Source organism: Mastacembelus armatus, chromosome 6 (genome assembly GCF_900324485.2).
Source record: "Mastacembelus armatus chromosome 6, fMasArm1.2, whole genome shotgun sequence".
NCBI lineage: Eukaryota > Metazoa > Chordata > Actinopteri > Synbranchiformes > Mastacembelidae > Mastacembelus > Mastacembelus armatus.
Window position 1 is genome coordinate 19,553,908 of NC_046638.1, and position 17,767 is coordinate 19,571,674.

Genomic DNA, 17,767 nt, shown 5'->3' on the forward strand with positions numbered 1-17,767 from the left:
TGAATAAATGTTTGCATAAACTAGTTTCATAAAAACCTTAATTCATTTATTCTCCCACAGCAACCGATCTTCTGTTTTTTGTTTCCTCCTGCCTCTGTGTGGCATATGGCCTGATGTGGTAAATGTGGTATTGTTTGTGCTCAGTGCCAGACAAGTAGCTTTGTGTTTTTGTCATTCAAATTGCTATCTCAGTTGCTTTGATGCCTTAAGGGTGGTTACTTAGTGACCCTGAACAACCAACCTAAAGTGACCGAGTCTTTTTTCAGTGCTTCTCTCTCTCTCTCCCTCTCCATTGCTGTATCTCACACACACATGCACACACACTTTCAAACACCTTTAGCAATTACTCAAACTAATTAAGAATTTGGGCATTGGATTAATGAAAAGGAGTTTGCATGTTCCCCCTGTGCTTGTGTGGGTTTTCTCCAGGTACTCTGGTTTCCTCCCACAGTCCAAAAACATGTATGTCAGGTTGATTGGTGACTCTAAAATGCCCATAGGAGTGAGTGTGAGTGTGTGAGGTTGTTTGTCTCTATGTGGCCCTGTGATGGACTGGGGACCTGTCCAGGGTGGACCCCTGCCTTTCACCCAAAGAGAGCTGGGATAGGCTCCAGCTGATCCCGTGACCCTGGTTAAGCAATAAGTGGGTATAGATAATGGATGGATGGATGGATGGATGGATGGATGGATGGATGGATGTTTCAGCCACTTTGAGGCAGTGTAAACAGGCTCTAAAGAAAAAAGACATATTATCTTCCTTCCAGGTTGATGTGGTGAATTTATTAGCAAACATTTGCTAATCACGCATTCAGCAGATACAATGTTAGGAATCATTTACACAGTTTATCATCACAGTCATGGCTTAGACTGCTGGATCCTTCATTTGACCCCATATTTCCAGTAAAGGTTTGCAATCCATATTTATTTTTTCTGACTACATTTGCAATTCAGAAATATTCTCCATTGTCATCAGTAATCAATTAACAGGACACACACACATCTCTTGTCCAGGTGCTAACTCCGTATAGGAAACATAGTTGCGAGTCTTGCGAGTGGAAATAGATTTGATCTTTATCAGTAACCACAAAGGGCAATTTCTATGGTGATCCTACATGGTGAAAGTATGGAGTTCAAATAATCTGAGATCCTGTGAGCTCCTGCTCTGCCGTATTCTGCACTGTGTGTGCCAGGTGTCTAAGCCTCTACTCATGTTTCAGCAGTCCACATTCAAATAGGATGTAATATAATGTAAATTAGCCAGGAGGAGACTACAGTGGGAGCAGCCAAGGCCAGGAAGCCAAGCAGACACTGAGTGGAACGGAAGTCAGGATACAGGAACGGAGACTGAAACACAAAGACAAATCAGGCATGAAGAGGAGGGCCAGTTGACATTATTTGTAGAGTAATTGGTTGTTTTGGTCTCCATCCAATGGGTTCTGTTAATGAATGGATAGATATAGAAATAAGGTTACTTTGGTTCTTTTAGGAGACAGTAATAAGAGTTTGCACTGGATCCTGAGTTTTTTTTTTAGATACCTTCATTATTTCATCTCAGGAGAGGTTAATATAAGCACACAGAAACTGTTTAATGTTCTGTACTGACACTGCTGGAGTGTCCCTTGAAGTTTTTTTGGGTGGTTCCTTTGAATGCAAAAATATTCACGGGATTTTTGTGAATTTTTAAAGCAACCTTACATTTGTGGTTTTGAACTGTTTGACATTATTTGACACGTCATCTGGTGGTTAATGTTTATTTTAAGGTAATTGCCTCTAAAAGTCTTGGTGGTAGCGATTTCATTAGCTCCCTTGCCCCTGACACACAGCAAACATTTTATCTGGGCTCATGAAACATCAGACATGACACATCACAGAGACTGTTCTGCCAGTGTTCAGGCTCTTACTACGCTAAGGTCTGGCCTCTCTGGATAACCTGACAAAGCTGAGAGCTTCTTTTCTCTTGTGCCCTAAAATTTTCTTCTTCCTTTGATAGTGAACATTTGTCTTTAAAGTATTTAGTCCAGGCAAGAAAAGTGGCCTCTCCTGCCATGTGCAAGACTATTTAGTGAAGTCATAGGGTGAAAATGTATTTATCTCTTGAGAGCTTAAATTCAAAGCTAATAAGAATTTATTTTAGACCTCTTTACTAAAGATCTGAAGGGTTCAAACTGTCTAAAATCATTTTCCTCTTCTGTTCTGCCTGCAGGGAAATTTCACCTTAAAATACGATTCAGATGCACTATTCCAATGCTCTTGAATTACTCAGTATTTCTAAACATGAACAGTCATGTTAGTATGCTAAAACCACACAAACAGCTCTGGGGCTACTCTATTTCTAATGAATTATAAATTTGAGTCCTCATGATGTTTTATATGAACTTGGACATACAAATTTTATAAAATTCACTGAAGTGTAAGGAATAGATTTTCTGCTTTTTTGTACAGTTAACAGGCAACTTTGGCATACATTCTTGGAATTTCAAATAAACTTTTTTATTTGAATATTTTTTTTTTCTTTCTTGTTTTTACCAAAGATGGGACCTGGCAATGAAAGTACAGAGTGATACAACAGCAGGCTATAATTCTGTGTATGATGGCAGCCCTCCTGCAGATTCTTTGCCCTTTTAAAGGTTGTCTTACAAACTGTGCCTGATGGAGTCTGCAAACATTTTGAATGGTTTAAAAGGGTCTGAAGGTCTTGCAAAAGGTCCATGTGTTTTCAAAGGATCCTGAATAAGGAAGGCAAGCCTTCAGTTGCTGAAAGAAATAGTTATATGGCAGACTTCCTGTATGCCTATATGCACCATTAATTGCATTTCTTCAATATTGCCTTCACACTGCATTCAGCCGTATGACAAACTTTGACACCCAGTGGCTTTAGGCATTTCGAGTGGTAGTGGATTGTCAGAGGGGGGGCTAGAGGGGTCTTTATTATGTTTCATTTCAGGCACCCACTGCCCTCTGGCGGTCCTCAGACTAGGCCATATCCAACCAACTCCTTATTCCTTCCTTAGCTAGTCCCTCCATTAATAGCTTAGTGCAGCTCCAGCTCCCATTGTTATTCCTGCCTGGTTGCATGCTGCGCAAGGGATGTTGCATGTTTATCAGACTGGAAATATTGTGCATCTTTGCTTTGGGAGAATGAACTTTAAGAGAAAGACTCCTCTGTTTCTAGAGCTCCTCCTCTTGTATTTTATAACTTTCTTTATCTTTGTTAATCTCTTTGACCTTCTCGGCCCTCCATAAAAAAAATCTCAGTTGTTGAGACCTAAAGTGAACAGAATGCTGTCTCTTACACCCTTCTTGGTCCATTCAACAGATTCTACTGATTCAGTTGCATGTGGAGTGTTTATTGCGTTTGTAGCCACTGGGAGTGTGTATTAATTTGTTAGTTAAAAAATAACTGTGCACAATTAGACTCACAGAGATTTATTATACACGGATCATTCACACATGCATTTTTTTCCCATTTTTGTAGGGAGATTTAATTGATTTTTCTGGAGTTACCTCAATTTTAACCATAACCACTACTTGCCATTTCTTAAAAACATCATCCTAAAATTCAACGATATTTACAAGTAAGGCCATGTCCCCATAATGTAAGTGTGTAAACAGGTTTAGACTGACACTGTGAACAATAGCAGGCATGCACACGCACGCGCACGCGCGCGCGCACACACGCACGCACACTTTAAACTTGTAAAGTCAGCTTTGTTTAACACCTCAAAGGATTTGGAGAAGTAACTGTCATTGAGTATGCATAATTAGGATGGTCCAGTTGCCCTGGCGCTCTGTCACTTTTCCTAGAAAGCAAACTCATGAGAATAACCACAGTGAAACATCAGCAGTATGTTTCTGCAAGAGCACACCAGAAAAAGACCCCAGAGAGTCATGCTCAGCCTAATGTACTGTACCAAGAAATGCAAGGGAAACTAAACCACTTGTGGTCCTTGTCATTGGTTGAAATCTGTCAAGCGCTTCTGTCATGTGTTACCTAATAGCTTCTGTTTTAAACCGGAGTCATAGGCTTTTTAGAATAAGCATATTCTTATAATTTTGATTCTTTTTATTTGATCTTTAGTTGAATAAAAGGCACCTTGTAAACACAGCTTCTAAAGCTATTATTAGCATGTAGATTGGGAGATCAGTACATACTATAGATAATATGGTGTGGGAGTGCTCTCTACAGGCAATTTAAGGAACTACAAATCCCAGCAATCAGATTTTGCAGCAGGACCATTTTGGTTTTTTAGAGGTCATAACTTGGCATTGTAGCCCATATCCATTTTAAATATTATCCCGTATCCATTTCAATAAATCAGAATCAACCCAGTTTATATGTTTCTATATAAATATAAATATATAAACATATAAACTGGTGTATATATGTTATATTTATGTTTATAATGCTTACGGGCGGATGGAGCACAGTACTGTTGCTGTTTCTCATGCTTTATGACAATGTCATCAAATCACAGGGTTATAAAGAGTTACACAGTGCTCACACCTTTTGTCCCTATATACATGAGCTGAGGAAAAGTTTGTGATGAAGTCTGTCACAAAAATACTCCCCTTCATCAGATCAGATCCATTGTAAGATCAGCTTCCACTAACCTGAAGAATAAAAACATATTTCACAAACACTGAGGAATTGAGGTTTGAGGAAGTGAAAAAGTAAAACGGCTGTGTTATCTCTCAGACACTTGTAATCATAATTATTTCATTGATTTATTTTTTTCTGACCCTGGACTTCAGTTTGGCTGTTATATGCTCCGGGACAGCAGGTGGCAGTGCTGCTCAGCTGTCGATGAGCAAATGAGGAAAAACACAGAGAAAGTGTGTGTTGCCAATATTTACAAGGACCAGAAGGCTGCGGGGTGAGTGCACACATACATGCGTTTTTAGTCTGAACATGTGAATCTCCTCCATGTAATGATGCTGATTTACCTATAAGCTGCTGTATTGGGCTTTAGCACCGCACAGTACCTGTGACTTCGGGTTTCAGGTGTTTCAAAGTGAGAAGGATCTGTGGTTATGTAATCCCGATAAACATGTTGGCAGTGCAGACACACACGGACAGGAGCTCAGGACTGGGTATACTAGTAAAAACTGCTGAAACAAATCACTGGGCTGGATATTTAAGGCAAACATTACAAATGTTACAATACACGTCTCCTGAACCAAGTTGTCTCTTATATCCAGCAGCTATAAGACTGAGGAAATGTTTGGTTGTTATTTCCAGGTATGTTGATCAGATACTGGCATCATGGAGGCTGACTTCCTAAATGCTTCCCACATCAGCGGGCCGTCTGTGACACTCAGCCTCTTCCTCATGTGTCTAGGCCTCCTCTACTGGTGAGCAGACACTTAAAGGTGTAATATGAGCAAACTGCAATCAAGAACCAAGCAGAATGTTTCAGAAAATGCGGATCTATGTTTTTCTCTGTTTTTGTTTTTATTCCTTTCATTCATCTCTTATTAACACAAGTCTGTTCTCTTTTCCAGGTATTCAGTTTACCCCTTTTCAATCCTTTCTCGCTGTGGCATCAAGCACCCAAAACCAGTACCTTTCTTTGGCAACCTATTCATGTTTCGCCAGGTAAGACACTGCATCAGAGGAACATCTGACATCATCTTCTTGTTAACATCTGCATCAGTTTTCGTCAAACGGGTTAATTTATACCAGATCCCTAAGTTTTCTGTGCACTGAACCATTGAGTGGCTTAGAGCTCTGAAAGCTGTGGAAGCAAAACAAATATCTGTCCCCGGTCATCAGGAACGAAAATCTAGCAACATATTATTGACGTTTACAGTATACCTACTCATTGTCAGTGTCCACTGGGTGGGCAGGGTATTATATTATAGTATTCAGGTATCTCCTGAATACTGATTTCGGCCAAGCAGCAGCTACTAACTAACTAACTAGTAACTCCTGAATTTCCCTGCCAGGAAAAAATGTTAATTAATAACTGTTGGATAAATCAATAGCTGATTTGCCTCGGGACAAACACAAGGCAACACTATGTGCACACATGCAACTAAACAAGATGTTTAATGTTATTTCAGGGTTTTTTCACTCCGATCACCGATCTCATAAAGACACATGGCAGAGTTTGTGGGTAAGTAAAAATCTGATGAAATGATTTTTACAAATTTGAAAATGACATGGATACTTTCTAAGTACAACCCTGATATGTTAGCAGCATTAATATTTGGCCACTTGGTGTACATTAGGTACTACCTAGGCCGGAGACCAGTAGTGGTGGTGGCGGACCCTGACATGCTCAGACAAGTGATGGTCAGGGACTTCAGCAGCTTTCCAAACAGAATGGTGAAGAAATTAACCACAACATGCACATGTTCAATATATGCTTACTCATAACTCCAACATGAAATGGAATGAATTGATAACCAAGGTCTGTGTGTTTGCTCTGCTGTTCTTCTCTCCAGACCCTTCGCTTTGCCACCAAACCCATGACTGACTGTCTGATATTGTTGAGGAATGAACGTTGGAAGAGAGTGCGGAGCATCCTGACCCCATCATTCAGCGCTGCCAAGATGAAAGAGGTGAGACAGGATGTGCTATTTGACTAGAGGCTGATTATTTATTACAAATATTGTTTCTGTAGTTTTCAAAACTGCCAACAAAGAAAGAACAAGTAGATTATAATGATAAAGAGTTTAAGACAGTTGTCTTGTCATGGAAATGTGCGACGAGCAAAGTAAAAGAATTAAGACTTGCTACTAAATACAGTGTAAAAAATGTATGTTATTTACTTTGTCAATGTAAAATTTAAAGTTAGGTTAGGCAATAATATATATTGATTATGTATTCATAGGTTTCTGATATGAAAAAAGCTTATACAGGTATTGAGGAGTGTTTGTTTGGAATTTACGGTCAAGCGTGTCTAATTAACTTATGGTGGTGCTGCCCTACTGCTATTAACCAAAGCGAAAATCTGACCTGTATGCCTGAGGCATAGGCTGAGGTCATAGCCCATTTGTTAGGTGCAAATTCAAAACAAAGGCAAATTATGTTTTTCCTTATTATATTCTACAAATTAATGAACATGGTTTATTTAAAGTTCAATTTTTAATGACCACATTGTCACATTTTATCTTCTCTATGTCTTTATGTCAGCTACTTAGGTAAACTCTTAACGCAAAGGTAAATCAAAAAATATTCAATAAATAGTCAGTGATGGGCTTCACAGGTGCATCACACATTCATCTTTTCTTGATGTTATTATCTGTAGTTATAGGTCCATTTATCAATATTTGGTTTGTGGTTATATTTCAATGTTCTTTCACTAGAGTGACATTCAGAGGGTAGATTTTATCCATATTTCCATGTCCTATGACAAGTATCACAGTCTTTTGTTTTTGCCTGCAGATGGTCCCACTCATCAACACAGCTACGGATGCCCTGATGAACACCATGAATGTGTATGCTGAGTCAGGGGAGGCCTTTGACATCCACAGGTAATTCCAAAACAACATATTTTATGAGAATGATGGTGTCTTTTTTTCTGTCCTGTCTCATGTTTTTTGTTGTGTGTGCATGTTTTACAGGTGTTTTGGCTGCTTTACTATGGATGTTATTGCCAGCGTCGCATTTGCAACTCAGGTGGACTCTCAGAGCAACCCAGATGACCCATTTGTCCACCATGCTCAAATGTTCTTCTCCTTGTCTTTCTTCAGGCCACTCATGCTGTTTTTCAGTGAGTCCAACATATTTGGATTATTTTTTTCACATGTAAATTACTACATTTGACACATTTTAATATGTGGGGATGTAGTTAAGGTAAAATTGTAGCCTATTATTAAAGCACAGACCAGAAACTAGTGGGTTTACTATTCTCTGTTAAACCGATGTAAGTTGAGAGTGTGTCAAAGAGATAGCTAGGGTTCCCAAGTAATTCTTAAGTGAATGATTTTGAAGAACACTGTACAAATATGAAATAAAAAATCAATGTCAGAAAATGTCAATATAATTTTTCTGATAATAGTTACACATTTTCTGATTGAACAGTATTAATACAAGTTTACATTCATTCATGTGTAAGTGTATAAACTTTATATTTCAGGTTTAGTTACACCAACAAATTTGGTTTGTGTTTCCAGTTGCTTTTCCTTTCATCATGGCTCCTCTGGCAGGACTAATCCCCAACAAAAGACGGGACCAGATTAGTCATTTTTTTATCAGCAGCATTCAGAAAATAATCAAGCAGAGAGAGGAGCAGCCTCCTGAACAGGTGAATCGTACAGACAATCTTAATCCCACAGTTCATTCATTTTGTATGATTTCATTTGTGGATAAAATATTTAAATGATCTTTTAGAGGCGTCGAGACTTCCTTCAGCTGATGTTGGATGCTCGAACCAGCAAGGAATCTGTGTCTTTGGAACACTTTGACACAGCTAGAGACAGCAGTGAGCTCAGTCACAAGAATGAGCACATACAGCCATCGGCTTTGGATCAGGACAGTGAACTTCTTCACCCACAGGAGCCATCCTCTAAACGTCCACAGAAAAAGACGATAACTGAGGATGAGATTGTGGGTCAGGCTTTTGTGTTTCTTCTGGCAGGCTATGAAACCAGCAGCAACACGTTGGCTTTTACCTGCTACCTCCTCGCCATCCACCCTGAATGTCAGTGCAAAGTCCAGGAAGAGGTGGATGACTTCTTCACCAGACATGTAGGTTTGTTGCATGTCAGATCTCATTTGTTTCCTTTGTTGTGGCTTTATCTCATAACAAGACAAATTCATTATACATTGAACTCATCCTGTGTTCTCTCCTCTGTTGTAGGAGTCACCACATTACACAAATGTCCAGGAGCTGAAGTATCTAGACATGGTTATATGTGAAGCATTGCGCCTCTACCCTCCTGCATTCAGGTAAATTAAGAACATTTAATAAATATATAATGTGCAGCTCCTTATCTCTATGTCTGTATGGGCCCAGAAAAGGCAGATTGTCCAAGTTTGCTGTATCTGAATGGGACAATACAGTGTTCTTTGAAAACTGCCCTTTTATTCTGTTCAACAAAATGGCTTTTCTTAAAACTTCCCATACTGAATAAATGATATGACTGTAGTGGATTTTTACTTGTGTTTATACTGGAAAAAAAAGATCACTCTTTTTTATTTTGTTTCATTAAGGTTTGCCCGAGACATTGACCATGATTGTGTGGTGAATGGTCAATTCCTCCCTAAAGGAGCAACACTGGAGATACCAGCAGGCTTCCTCCATTATGACCCAGAGCACTGGCCGGAACCTGAGAGGTTTATCCCTGAGAGGTCAGGAACTGTTCATACAATAGTAAAGCAAAGCCACAGTGTAGTGTTTGTACCTTGTAGTTTCATCTACATCAAGTAGATGGACTAACTGGATTTTTTTAATAAAGTGTTATCACAGAACAATTTTATTACAGTCGTGTCACTATGGTGGCAAAGCTGAAGAAACATTCATCAAACTAACTAAAACTTGTGGCTGATCCTCAGATTCACAGCAGAGGCCAGGTCCAGTCGACATCCATTTGTATACCTGCCGTTTGGGGCAGGGCCCCGTAACTGTGTGGGGATGAGGCTCGCCCAGCTGGAAATCAAAATGGCTCTGGTACATCTGTTTCACAAGTTCAACATTGTTACCTGCTCTGAGACAAAGGTGGGTTGGAAACTTTTGCCAATATACACAATTGATTATGGCAAGAAGTGGGTGAGCATTGCTATGGAAGCTCCCTCTTTAGATAATTGCCGTGTCATGTGGGCCCAAAGAGGGCGTTATCAGGTATCAGGCTATGCTGTCCTAAGTCATCCAGACCCCATGACAAGACCACTCTCCAACCCTAACCTATTACAGAGTACACATCCAGTGTTTCACTGGCTCCACTAGAGAATGGGCAAAAGACTTGCCATACTTTTGGCTGAAACCCACTGGTGCATTAGTTATATTCAGTGGCAACAGGACATGTCAGCCCTCTAGTTACAGTAACACTGGCTGTCATGGTGCCCCAAATACCTGGGCACCCTCCCTAACAAACAAAATCCCCCTCTTGATTATTTTTCTCATCCATAGATGCACTTAAAAAAGAAATCTATGTACTTTACCACTGTTCAGGTTACAGCAGGTCACAGGTATTAGTCTCGCAATGAAAACATATGTTGAAGAAAACTATACTAATTATTTGCATTTATATTTTAAACTCCCACTGTAATCATCATTCATTGACTATATTGTAATTTCAAATCTAAATATTGTAATTCATATGGTCACTTCTAAATATGACCAGCTTACACCAGTTAAACCACATCATGTACTCTCTATGCAGAAAATGAGAATGTAGCAGTTTTCTCCATTTACTAGACACCCATCACATCCTGACACTAAAACTTAGGTTTAGTGTCAGGATGTTCAAAAGCTGCTACTGCATCACTTTATTTTGTAATCACCTGGGCAATTTATTTTAATGTCAGTATTTCCCCTGTCAACATATATTTACTGTCAACATATATTACTTGTAACATCAGTGTTTTTCATTAGCCATCTCAAATTGCTGTAATTTATCCAGAAACTTATGGGGCTAATGAGGTAATAGTCAAGATTCAATATACATCTGTCAGCTATTGCCATATCTGCTTATGAACATGGTCCAACTCTTTGAATTGAAATGATGTGTATTTCTATATGGTATGCTTCTTCTTCCAGGTACCACTTGAGTTGAAGTCATTAAACACGTTAGGACCAAAAAATGGCATATTGGTGAAAATCACTAGAAGACACGTGGGAGGAGGTAAAATGAATTCGTCACCAGTCAGTTAGAAATTTCACAGGTCATCTGGTAGAAGAATTTCTATGAGCAGCTAAAGCCCATCCTGCAGGTCCTTGATGTGACAGTGGCACATTGTCTCAGGCACACTCTAAAGAGTGTAAGCACTGTTGGGGGTGTAATTTTCTGTCCATCACAAGAAGTCTGCAGGTTACTTTAATGACCAATTTTCCCTTGATAACATGCATCAAGTGCCTTTTTTTTCTTGAGAAAAGTGACCCAGGATAAGCATTGTTTCCCAGTGATCCAAATGTTCTTTACCTCCATATAAAACACTCTTTATTACTATTAGTTAGAGCATTTAATAGTTTGACTTTTACCCACAAAGGTCAGTGCAGTTAATTCAATGAACAAATGAAAAGGCAGCATGTGGAGGAATATAGAGTAACCGTGATGAGACCAAATCTGTCACTAAATGGATAGTCTGTTTAACTGATGTGCTCTCACTTTACTCCTGCTTCTTCCCATACAGTCACATACCAGCATGTATTCCTGTAGTGCGTATATAATTCTGTGATTAAAGGGAGACGATGGTTCAAATGCCAACTGAATTTAATTCTGTACTCACACCATAATCCTTTGTGCACTATGGAAATAAAGGGGTTAAATAATTACATAGACTATTTTAATGTCATTTTGTGATATGTTATTACATAATAAACAGTGAATTTCAATTCTGAAAGCCAGATTATTGTGTTGCCCTCAACTTCCTTCATTTGGACCTTTATTTAGCCTTGGTCAGAATTTTTTCTCACAACAAACTACATGCCATCGTCATAAACCACCAACACAAAAAACCCCATTTGTTTTTTTCCCCATTTTCTCCTAATTTACAGGTCTACACCACTTTGTTACAGATGAAAATATATTTACCATATGATCAGTTCACAATGATGTAATGATTTGTTATATAGTAAATCAAACTGTCCAAAAGTAAAATACTAGTTTCAGCTCAACCTGTTGCAACAGTATTTTGCTTGTTAATTGTTGATTCATCAATAATAATGCAATAACTGAATACATACTACACTCACATTTTGTCCCTCTGCTCTTTGAGTACTTTCAATACTTGAAGCAAATTTTGTTTAAAAACATCTGTGCTTAAGAGTATTTTTACACTGTGGTACCTCTTTTAATTAAGCAAGGAATCTAAAAACCTCCATCAGAGCCTCTAGGTGCTACCAGTCAAAACAAATATCAAAAGTGAGATTTTTTTCCCCCGACCACACTTTTCAGAAAAGGAAACTGCAGCATTAGGAGTAATTAATAAGGTACTCTGGGTAAATCTGTTGTTTTTCAAAGACAACATAGATGCTGGGGTTGCTCACACAGTTAACACAACTGTCATAGAGTCTGCTGTTTTCTTTTAGCGGGGGACGAACGTAACTGCTGCTTCCTTTGGTGTACTCCCCGACCAGGATCAGCGCAACAAACATGATCTTGTCCGGGCCTCCTTTGACCCGGGCATATGTGTCTGAGTAGGACGCGTCTTTGGCAAAGTAGCTCCCTAAAATATAACAATGTATTATTTGCTGACAGGCATAAAAGAATAAGTGCAGTGGGTTAATTTCTGCTGCCATGATCAACTATGCAGCTTTTTTCAATTCTGAAAGCCTGATACTGTAAAGGCATAATATAGTAATTTTGAAGAAAATACATTTAGTTTATGTGATACCCATATTGGTTATTGTATACTGTATAGTGAATCACTGGAATGGCTGCTGAGGCCGTGTTACCATACCTTTGCCGTAGGCTGTGCCGTGGACACCGCACATCCTCCAGTCAAAGTTTTGCTCACAGATGGCATCGATTAGGGACTTATCTGTCCCATGGAACAAGTACTGCTGGTCCACCTGTTTCCCTCCATTCCTCTTCTGCATCTGCTCTTTCTGCCTGAACACATGATATGGGGGGGGGGGCATGTTTACATAGGAAATTTACTTTTTTATTTGGTGAAAAATGCTTAGTCACTTTCCTCCTGACAGTTTAATGGGAGGATGGATATGATGTGGATATACTCAGGTCTGCACAGTAAATATGGAACTGCAGCCAGTAGCATGTTTGCTTGCGTTAGCATGATGACTGGAAACAGGAAGTCTGGCTCTGGATTCTTACTGTAACATAGCCAGGCAAGTAGCAGGTGGTTACTGCTCACAACCAAAAGCTAGTCTAGGACACAAATTCTCTGTTAAACCATAATGCCTTTGTAATGTTTTTACAGTGACAAGTTATAAATGTTAAATTGTGAACTAAGCTGCTAGGCAGGTTTTGGTACCTTTGGACTAAACCACCAAAGCTGTTCCTCCTGTTTTCACAGTTTATGCTGAGCTAAAGTAACTGGTACTGCTGTAGTTTCATATTTAAAAGACAGACATGAGAGGGGTATCAGTGTTTTCTTTTAACTATTGGCAAAGCAAATGAGAACAGTTCCAAAAATGTCTTTTTTTTGTTGCTGTAATTACATGAAAAAGCCCTGTATGGTTTACCATTGAAAGACTTTCCACAGAGAAGGGTTCTGGATCCTGTGGATGCTGTTAATTTTACTGTTTTGCATGGTGCGCTTAAACAGTGTCTCGATCCTATTATACTCCTTCGTTGATATGGAGAGAGGTACGAGCTGAAAGATGAAAGTAAAGTGCAGACAAGCATGTAATTGTTGAAGGGTATAAATACTATTCTAAGTAAGAGGGAACAAATAATAGTAAAAGCAAAGATTTTAAGCACAGTAATACAAGATACCTTAAATCCAAAATCAGGTATGGCATTCTTGTCCCAGTAGGATGGGACACTTTCTGCTGTGCAGGAGCTAGAGCTGTGTGATGATGCACTACATTGAAGCAAAACAAAATATGAATTGTCTGGGTAGTGAAATCACTTGAATCAAGGGAATATTTTTAACATTTTTGCAACAATGATGCAAATTTTAGAGCTATATATGGAAATATGACCTATTCAGCTTTGTCTTCACATCATCAGCAGACACATAGCATGGCCTCCTCCTGACCTCTCTCTTGGTTCCATATGACACATTTTGCTGATACATCTGCTGGGTTCCTGTGTCACCTTTAAAGTGCAGAATATACTGCTGGTGTCCCACACTAAAATCAATTGATGCATCTTTGTCTGTCAGGTACACATTCTCCAGGGTTTGAGAAGTGGCAGAGGCTGAATCACCCTGAGAAGAACACAAAATGTCTCAAGTTTAGGTACCTGGTGATCAAGTGGGAAAAATAATTGAATGAAGAGGGGATTGTAGTAATTATTCATTTCATTGTTTCCCTCAAGCTGGTGATATTAAGAAACATGGCTATAACCTGCATGTCTTCCCTTGCTCTCTCCCCTAATTTCCTTTCTCTCTCCACTGTCCTATCAAATGAAGGCAAAAACTGCCCAACAAAAAAAAAAAAGAATCATGGCTTTTGATCTGATCATCGCTGCATACTTGTACAAGTGCAACTGACCCGTCCAAACTCCAGCCATTTTCCGCTGTCATCCTTCCAGTACCAAAGCCACTCTGTTGTAAGGATGAAGTGAGGTGGCTTTGTGACAGAAGAGGGAGTGGACAGGCGACGAACTGCTGACCCTCCGTATGTCATCGTCATAAAGTTAACAACAAGGCTAAAAGGAGAATAGGAAAGTCAAATGCGTTTATCGAGAACATGTTTGTAAACTAATCTGTGTGATTCTACAATATGTGGTCGGCTTCTTCATGCACCTTTGTAAACCTAATAAACCAAAAAGCCCTGAGAGGGTTGATGGCTGATTGGTGCAGCTTGTGTCATTTTGTGGGTCACAGTAGGCCTTCTCAATGTCCTCCATATTAGGCAGGTCCTTCCAGGTCACACCATCATTGTCTAAAACCTGCCAGCTGTAAGGTAGGTTCCAGTGGACATGGACACACTTCTCTGGAGAAGCAACAATGACACAAAGGTACTCATTTAGGCACTGGTAAACACATAGACGTCCTTTTTAATTTTACACCTATGACACAGATCTGCACGTCTGTAGATGTGGCTACTCAGTTCGATTAACAAAGATGTTACCTTTGAAGTTACAGTGTGTGCGAATGAAATACAGGCAGATTTCATTCTTGTCAGCATCACTCATGGGTTTAGATGGACAGGCAGATTTGGTGGGGGATGCAGGGGGGCTCTGGGAATGCTCCTGTGTGGGTCTTTTTACCTCTGGTTGCACTGCTGAAGACACACATTCATATGATCAGCTGTGTAGAATATAATTTGTGTTAGATGACAAAAAAAAAAAAAAAACAAAACAAAACAAAAAAAAAAAACCACAGAAAATATTTCTCTAAAAGTAATTGTTTACCAGGAACAGGAGTAACCCATTGACCGAGGATGATGAATTTATTTCTGTAGACCACGTGAAGATTTTCAATAGTCTCTTGACTGAATCCTTGGAAATTTTTCATTCCTTGTGCATCAATTTTATGGGTTCTCTTGCACGAAGAGCCAAATTTACAGTCACCCTGGAAATGGTGCTGGCACACGTGAAGCTTGGTGCAGGTGGTGGTGAACTTGCAGGAGCCATGCAAACCATTGCCCTTGTTGTAATGTGGGCAGATCTAGATCAGGGTGAACACATCATTTTTGCAAAAAGTTCATTCATAATTTTCTACTGTCTGCCATTATTACCAGTAAAACTTACCTCAGGAAGCAGATAAGGATCATTTTGCAGCAATAGCTGGAACAGCTGTTTCTCTGTCAGGTCATGAAGACCGTATCTCTTTAAAAGCTGTGCATTGTGTGGAAAAGCCAAACTGTGGGGATTTTTACACTTGTGTCTAAAAATGATAGGATGACAAAAATACGGTCATGTAAGGGTTTAGTTTTTCAGAATCAACCTGCTCAAATAAGGCAGATCTAGTTTCTGTATATACAGTATACAGGCCTCTAGAAATTTAACAAGTTACAGTACTGTACTATTATAACTGTTGATACTGGCGTCTGATATCAAGATTCATGATACAGAATGGAACCTACATTAGCATAGCCAAAGTGTTTGTGATCATCTGTAGGTTAACATGGAAAATAAAGCAGCTGGGGGATGTTATTGTTAGTTGCTTTGTTGTCTTTGTTTCTTAGCCTGTAAATATCTTTACATTCTGATTCATATTCAGTAAACATATCATTTAATACAACTTACAAGTAAAATGTTTACCATAGCATCTTTGAATCAATAGAAGGCATCAACTACACTTTCATTGTGGCAAACAGCACTCAGTGTGCCTGGCACGGTTACAGTGGGTTACAGGAAATAATCATCCAGAATATGACCATTTTTGCAGCAGACGTATTTGTATGTCATAACAAGAAAAGCAAGTTATTAATATCATTCATATTTTTAGCTGATTACAGTGGCCTGGCACTGTGCATGCTGACTGGTATGTCTTAATAGCACATAATGGAACTGAACCATCCTTAAAAAAGTTGTTTGACCTGACAAAATGTCTGCTGTGAAACACTTATTGCCATCTTCAGATCAAATACAGAACTTACATTGTACTGTTATGCTTTTATTTCCCCAGGGACAATGCACATGATTCAAATTCAGGGTAAATAAACCATCATTATCCAAAGACTGTTGTTCCTGGGCCAGACATTAAATTAGTCATGGTCCTTTAATGATCCTACATTAAAAAAAAAAAAACACATAGACCAATGCTTGTCAAAGTTTGTTCTGTTGTTTTCCACAGAAGCCCAGATAAAACCCTGCTTTCTCATTTTCTCTTGGTGAAGCCCTGGCACTCACACAGCTAGTATCACTTATTGTTGATCAGACCACAGGGCGAGGGCGGTTTCAAGGGCTCTAAAGTTATTGCACCACGAAGATGATAAGGTTGTCGGTTTGGTTCCCATGTAGAGCAAAACACACTTAAGTTTCTTGTTGTGGATAGGCACAAGAGATAAAAGAGATCACAAACCATCCAAAGTACAGCAGCAGGCTACTTACCCGAACGTACAGTGTCCGCAAACAAAGTACCTGCACAGGTGTAAGCCATCACACTTTTGACACTCATTGGCTTTTTTCTGACAGATCCGCAGGCTGGTTTTAGCCACTATCAAACTATCCGGGCTGACGATCAAGCCGCCGGTGGTCTCTTCTCTGCCTTCATGAATGGCTATTTTTCCGTCGTCGAAGAGGACACTCCGTAAGACTGGTTCCGCAACAGTAAATCTCTGTGCGATCGTCTCATGCAGGCGTCTGTAGTCCAGGCATCCGCGGTGGTCGCACAGGGTACTGATGACGACTTTACCAACCAGTTCGGTCATCTTTAAAGGACCCTTACCCGTTTACACCCAAACGACACTTAGCTTGGAGTAGAACAGAGGCAGCTCCCTGTACTACAGGCTGTAGTTGGTACGACACCTAGTTCAGGAGAAATGAAACTGATGCACACGGAAATAAGGCAGTGACAACCTGTACAAACACGAGCACAAGGCGGGGCGGCCAGGTTTAATCACAGGTTCAGTGACATTATGGCACCAGCGGCCCTGCCAATACACAATTATTTCTGCTACTAAAAAACACATTCTACACAGACAAATATTTATTTCTATAAATGTATTTAACATCAGAACCAAAACCTGCTCAAAATGTCAGACTGTAAGGGCAGTGGCTTTCTCGTAGGGACCAGGGCCAGGTCTCCCATCATGTGTATTAGTGGTTCCCAACTCTAGTCCTTAAAGGCCACTGCCCTGCTTATTTACCATCTATACCTGCCTTACCCACTGCTGATTACCTGGGCTCAGTCTGAACCAACAGGGAAACAACTCTCCGAGTCCCCCCTGACATGTTTAGATGTAGCTAGCTAATGAGAAAGCTTTTAACTAGCTACATACATTTTATTATTAAATGCCTATTGTGGATGCCAAAAAGATTTAAATGTTTGGGGAGAATGTTTTGTTACATAGTTAAATTA

The 17,767-nt window shown here is 39.6% G+C and overlaps 2 protein-coding genes across 4 annotated transcripts; one reads left to right on the plus strand and one right to left on the minus strand.

The window, feature by feature from the left end:
- The first annotated feature begins 4,802 nt into the window (after positions 1-4,802).
- Positions 4,803-11,443, plus strand: tbxas1 (thromboxane A synthase 1 (platelet)). Of its 2 annotated transcripts, XM_026311098.2 has the most exons (14): positions 4,803-4,874; positions 5,240-5,352; positions 5,503-5,596; positions 6,064-6,116; positions 6,232-6,328; positions 6,448-6,564; positions 7,391-7,479; positions 7,570-7,718; positions 8,122-8,252; positions 8,339-8,695; positions 8,808-8,896; positions 9,161-9,298; positions 9,503-9,665; positions 10,707-11,443. In XM_026311098.2, the coding sequence occupies exons 2-14, from the start codon at positions 5,264-5,266 to the stop codon at positions 10,818-10,820; spliced, it is 1,680 nt and encodes a 559-aa protein (XP_026166883.1). In that variant the 5' UTR covers positions 4,803-4,874; positions 5,240-5,263; the 3' UTR covers positions 10,821-11,443. The 2 variants fall into 2 exon arrangements, with proteins under 2 accessions (XP_026166883.1, XP_026166884.1); XM_026311099.2 differs by lacking the exons at positions 4,803-4,874; positions 5,240-5,352; positions 6,232-6,328 and having other exon boundaries at positions 5,516-5,596.
- Positions 11,362-17,229, minus strand: parp12a (poly (ADP-ribose) polymerase family, member 12a). Of its 2 annotated transcripts, none has more exons than XM_026311097.2 (11): positions 16,798-17,229; positions 15,493-15,628; positions 15,154-15,409; positions 14,871-15,020; positions 14,543-14,732; positions 14,289-14,445; positions 13,776-14,002; positions 13,567-13,654; positions 13,314-13,444; positions 12,569-12,720; positions 11,362-12,334 (listed from the first exon to the last, which is right to left on the minus strand). In XM_026311097.2, the coding sequence occupies exons 1-11, from the start codon at positions 17,115-17,117 to the stop codon at positions 12,081-12,083; spliced, it is 2,061 nt and encodes a 686-aa protein (XP_026166882.1). In that variant the 5' UTR covers positions 17,118-17,229; the 3' UTR covers positions 11,362-12,080. The 2 variants fall into 2 exon arrangements, with proteins under 2 accessions (XP_026166882.1, XP_026166881.1); XM_026311096.2 differs by having other exon boundaries at positions 14,871-15,023.
- Positions 17,230-17,767: the final 538 nt, after the last annotated feature.

Coding starts and splice junctions, on each gene's coding strand:
- tbxas1 (XM_026311098.2), top strand. CDS start 5,264: ATGGAGGCTGACTTCCTAAATGCTTCCCACATCAGCGGGCCGTCTGTG. Junction 8,696..8,807: donor ATGACTTCTTCACCAGACAT/GTAGGTTTGTTG, acceptor CCTCTGTTGTAG/GAGTCACCACATTACACAAA. Junction 9,299..9,502: donor GAGAGGTTTATCCCTGAGAG/GTCAGGAACTGT, acceptor GCTGATCCTCAG/ATTCACAGCAGAGGCCAGGT.
- parp12a (XM_026311096.2), bottom strand. CDS start 17,117: ATGACCGAACTGGTTGGTAAAGTCGTCATCAGTACCCTGTGCGACCAC. Junction 14,446..14,542: donor GGTTTATTAGGTTTACAAAG/GTGCATGAAGAA, acceptor TTCTCCTTTTAG/CCTTGTTGTTAACTTTATGA. Junction 12,335..12,568: donor CGGCACAGCCTACGGCAAAG/GTATGGTAACAC, acceptor GTTATATTTTAG/GGAGCTACTTTGCCAAAGAC.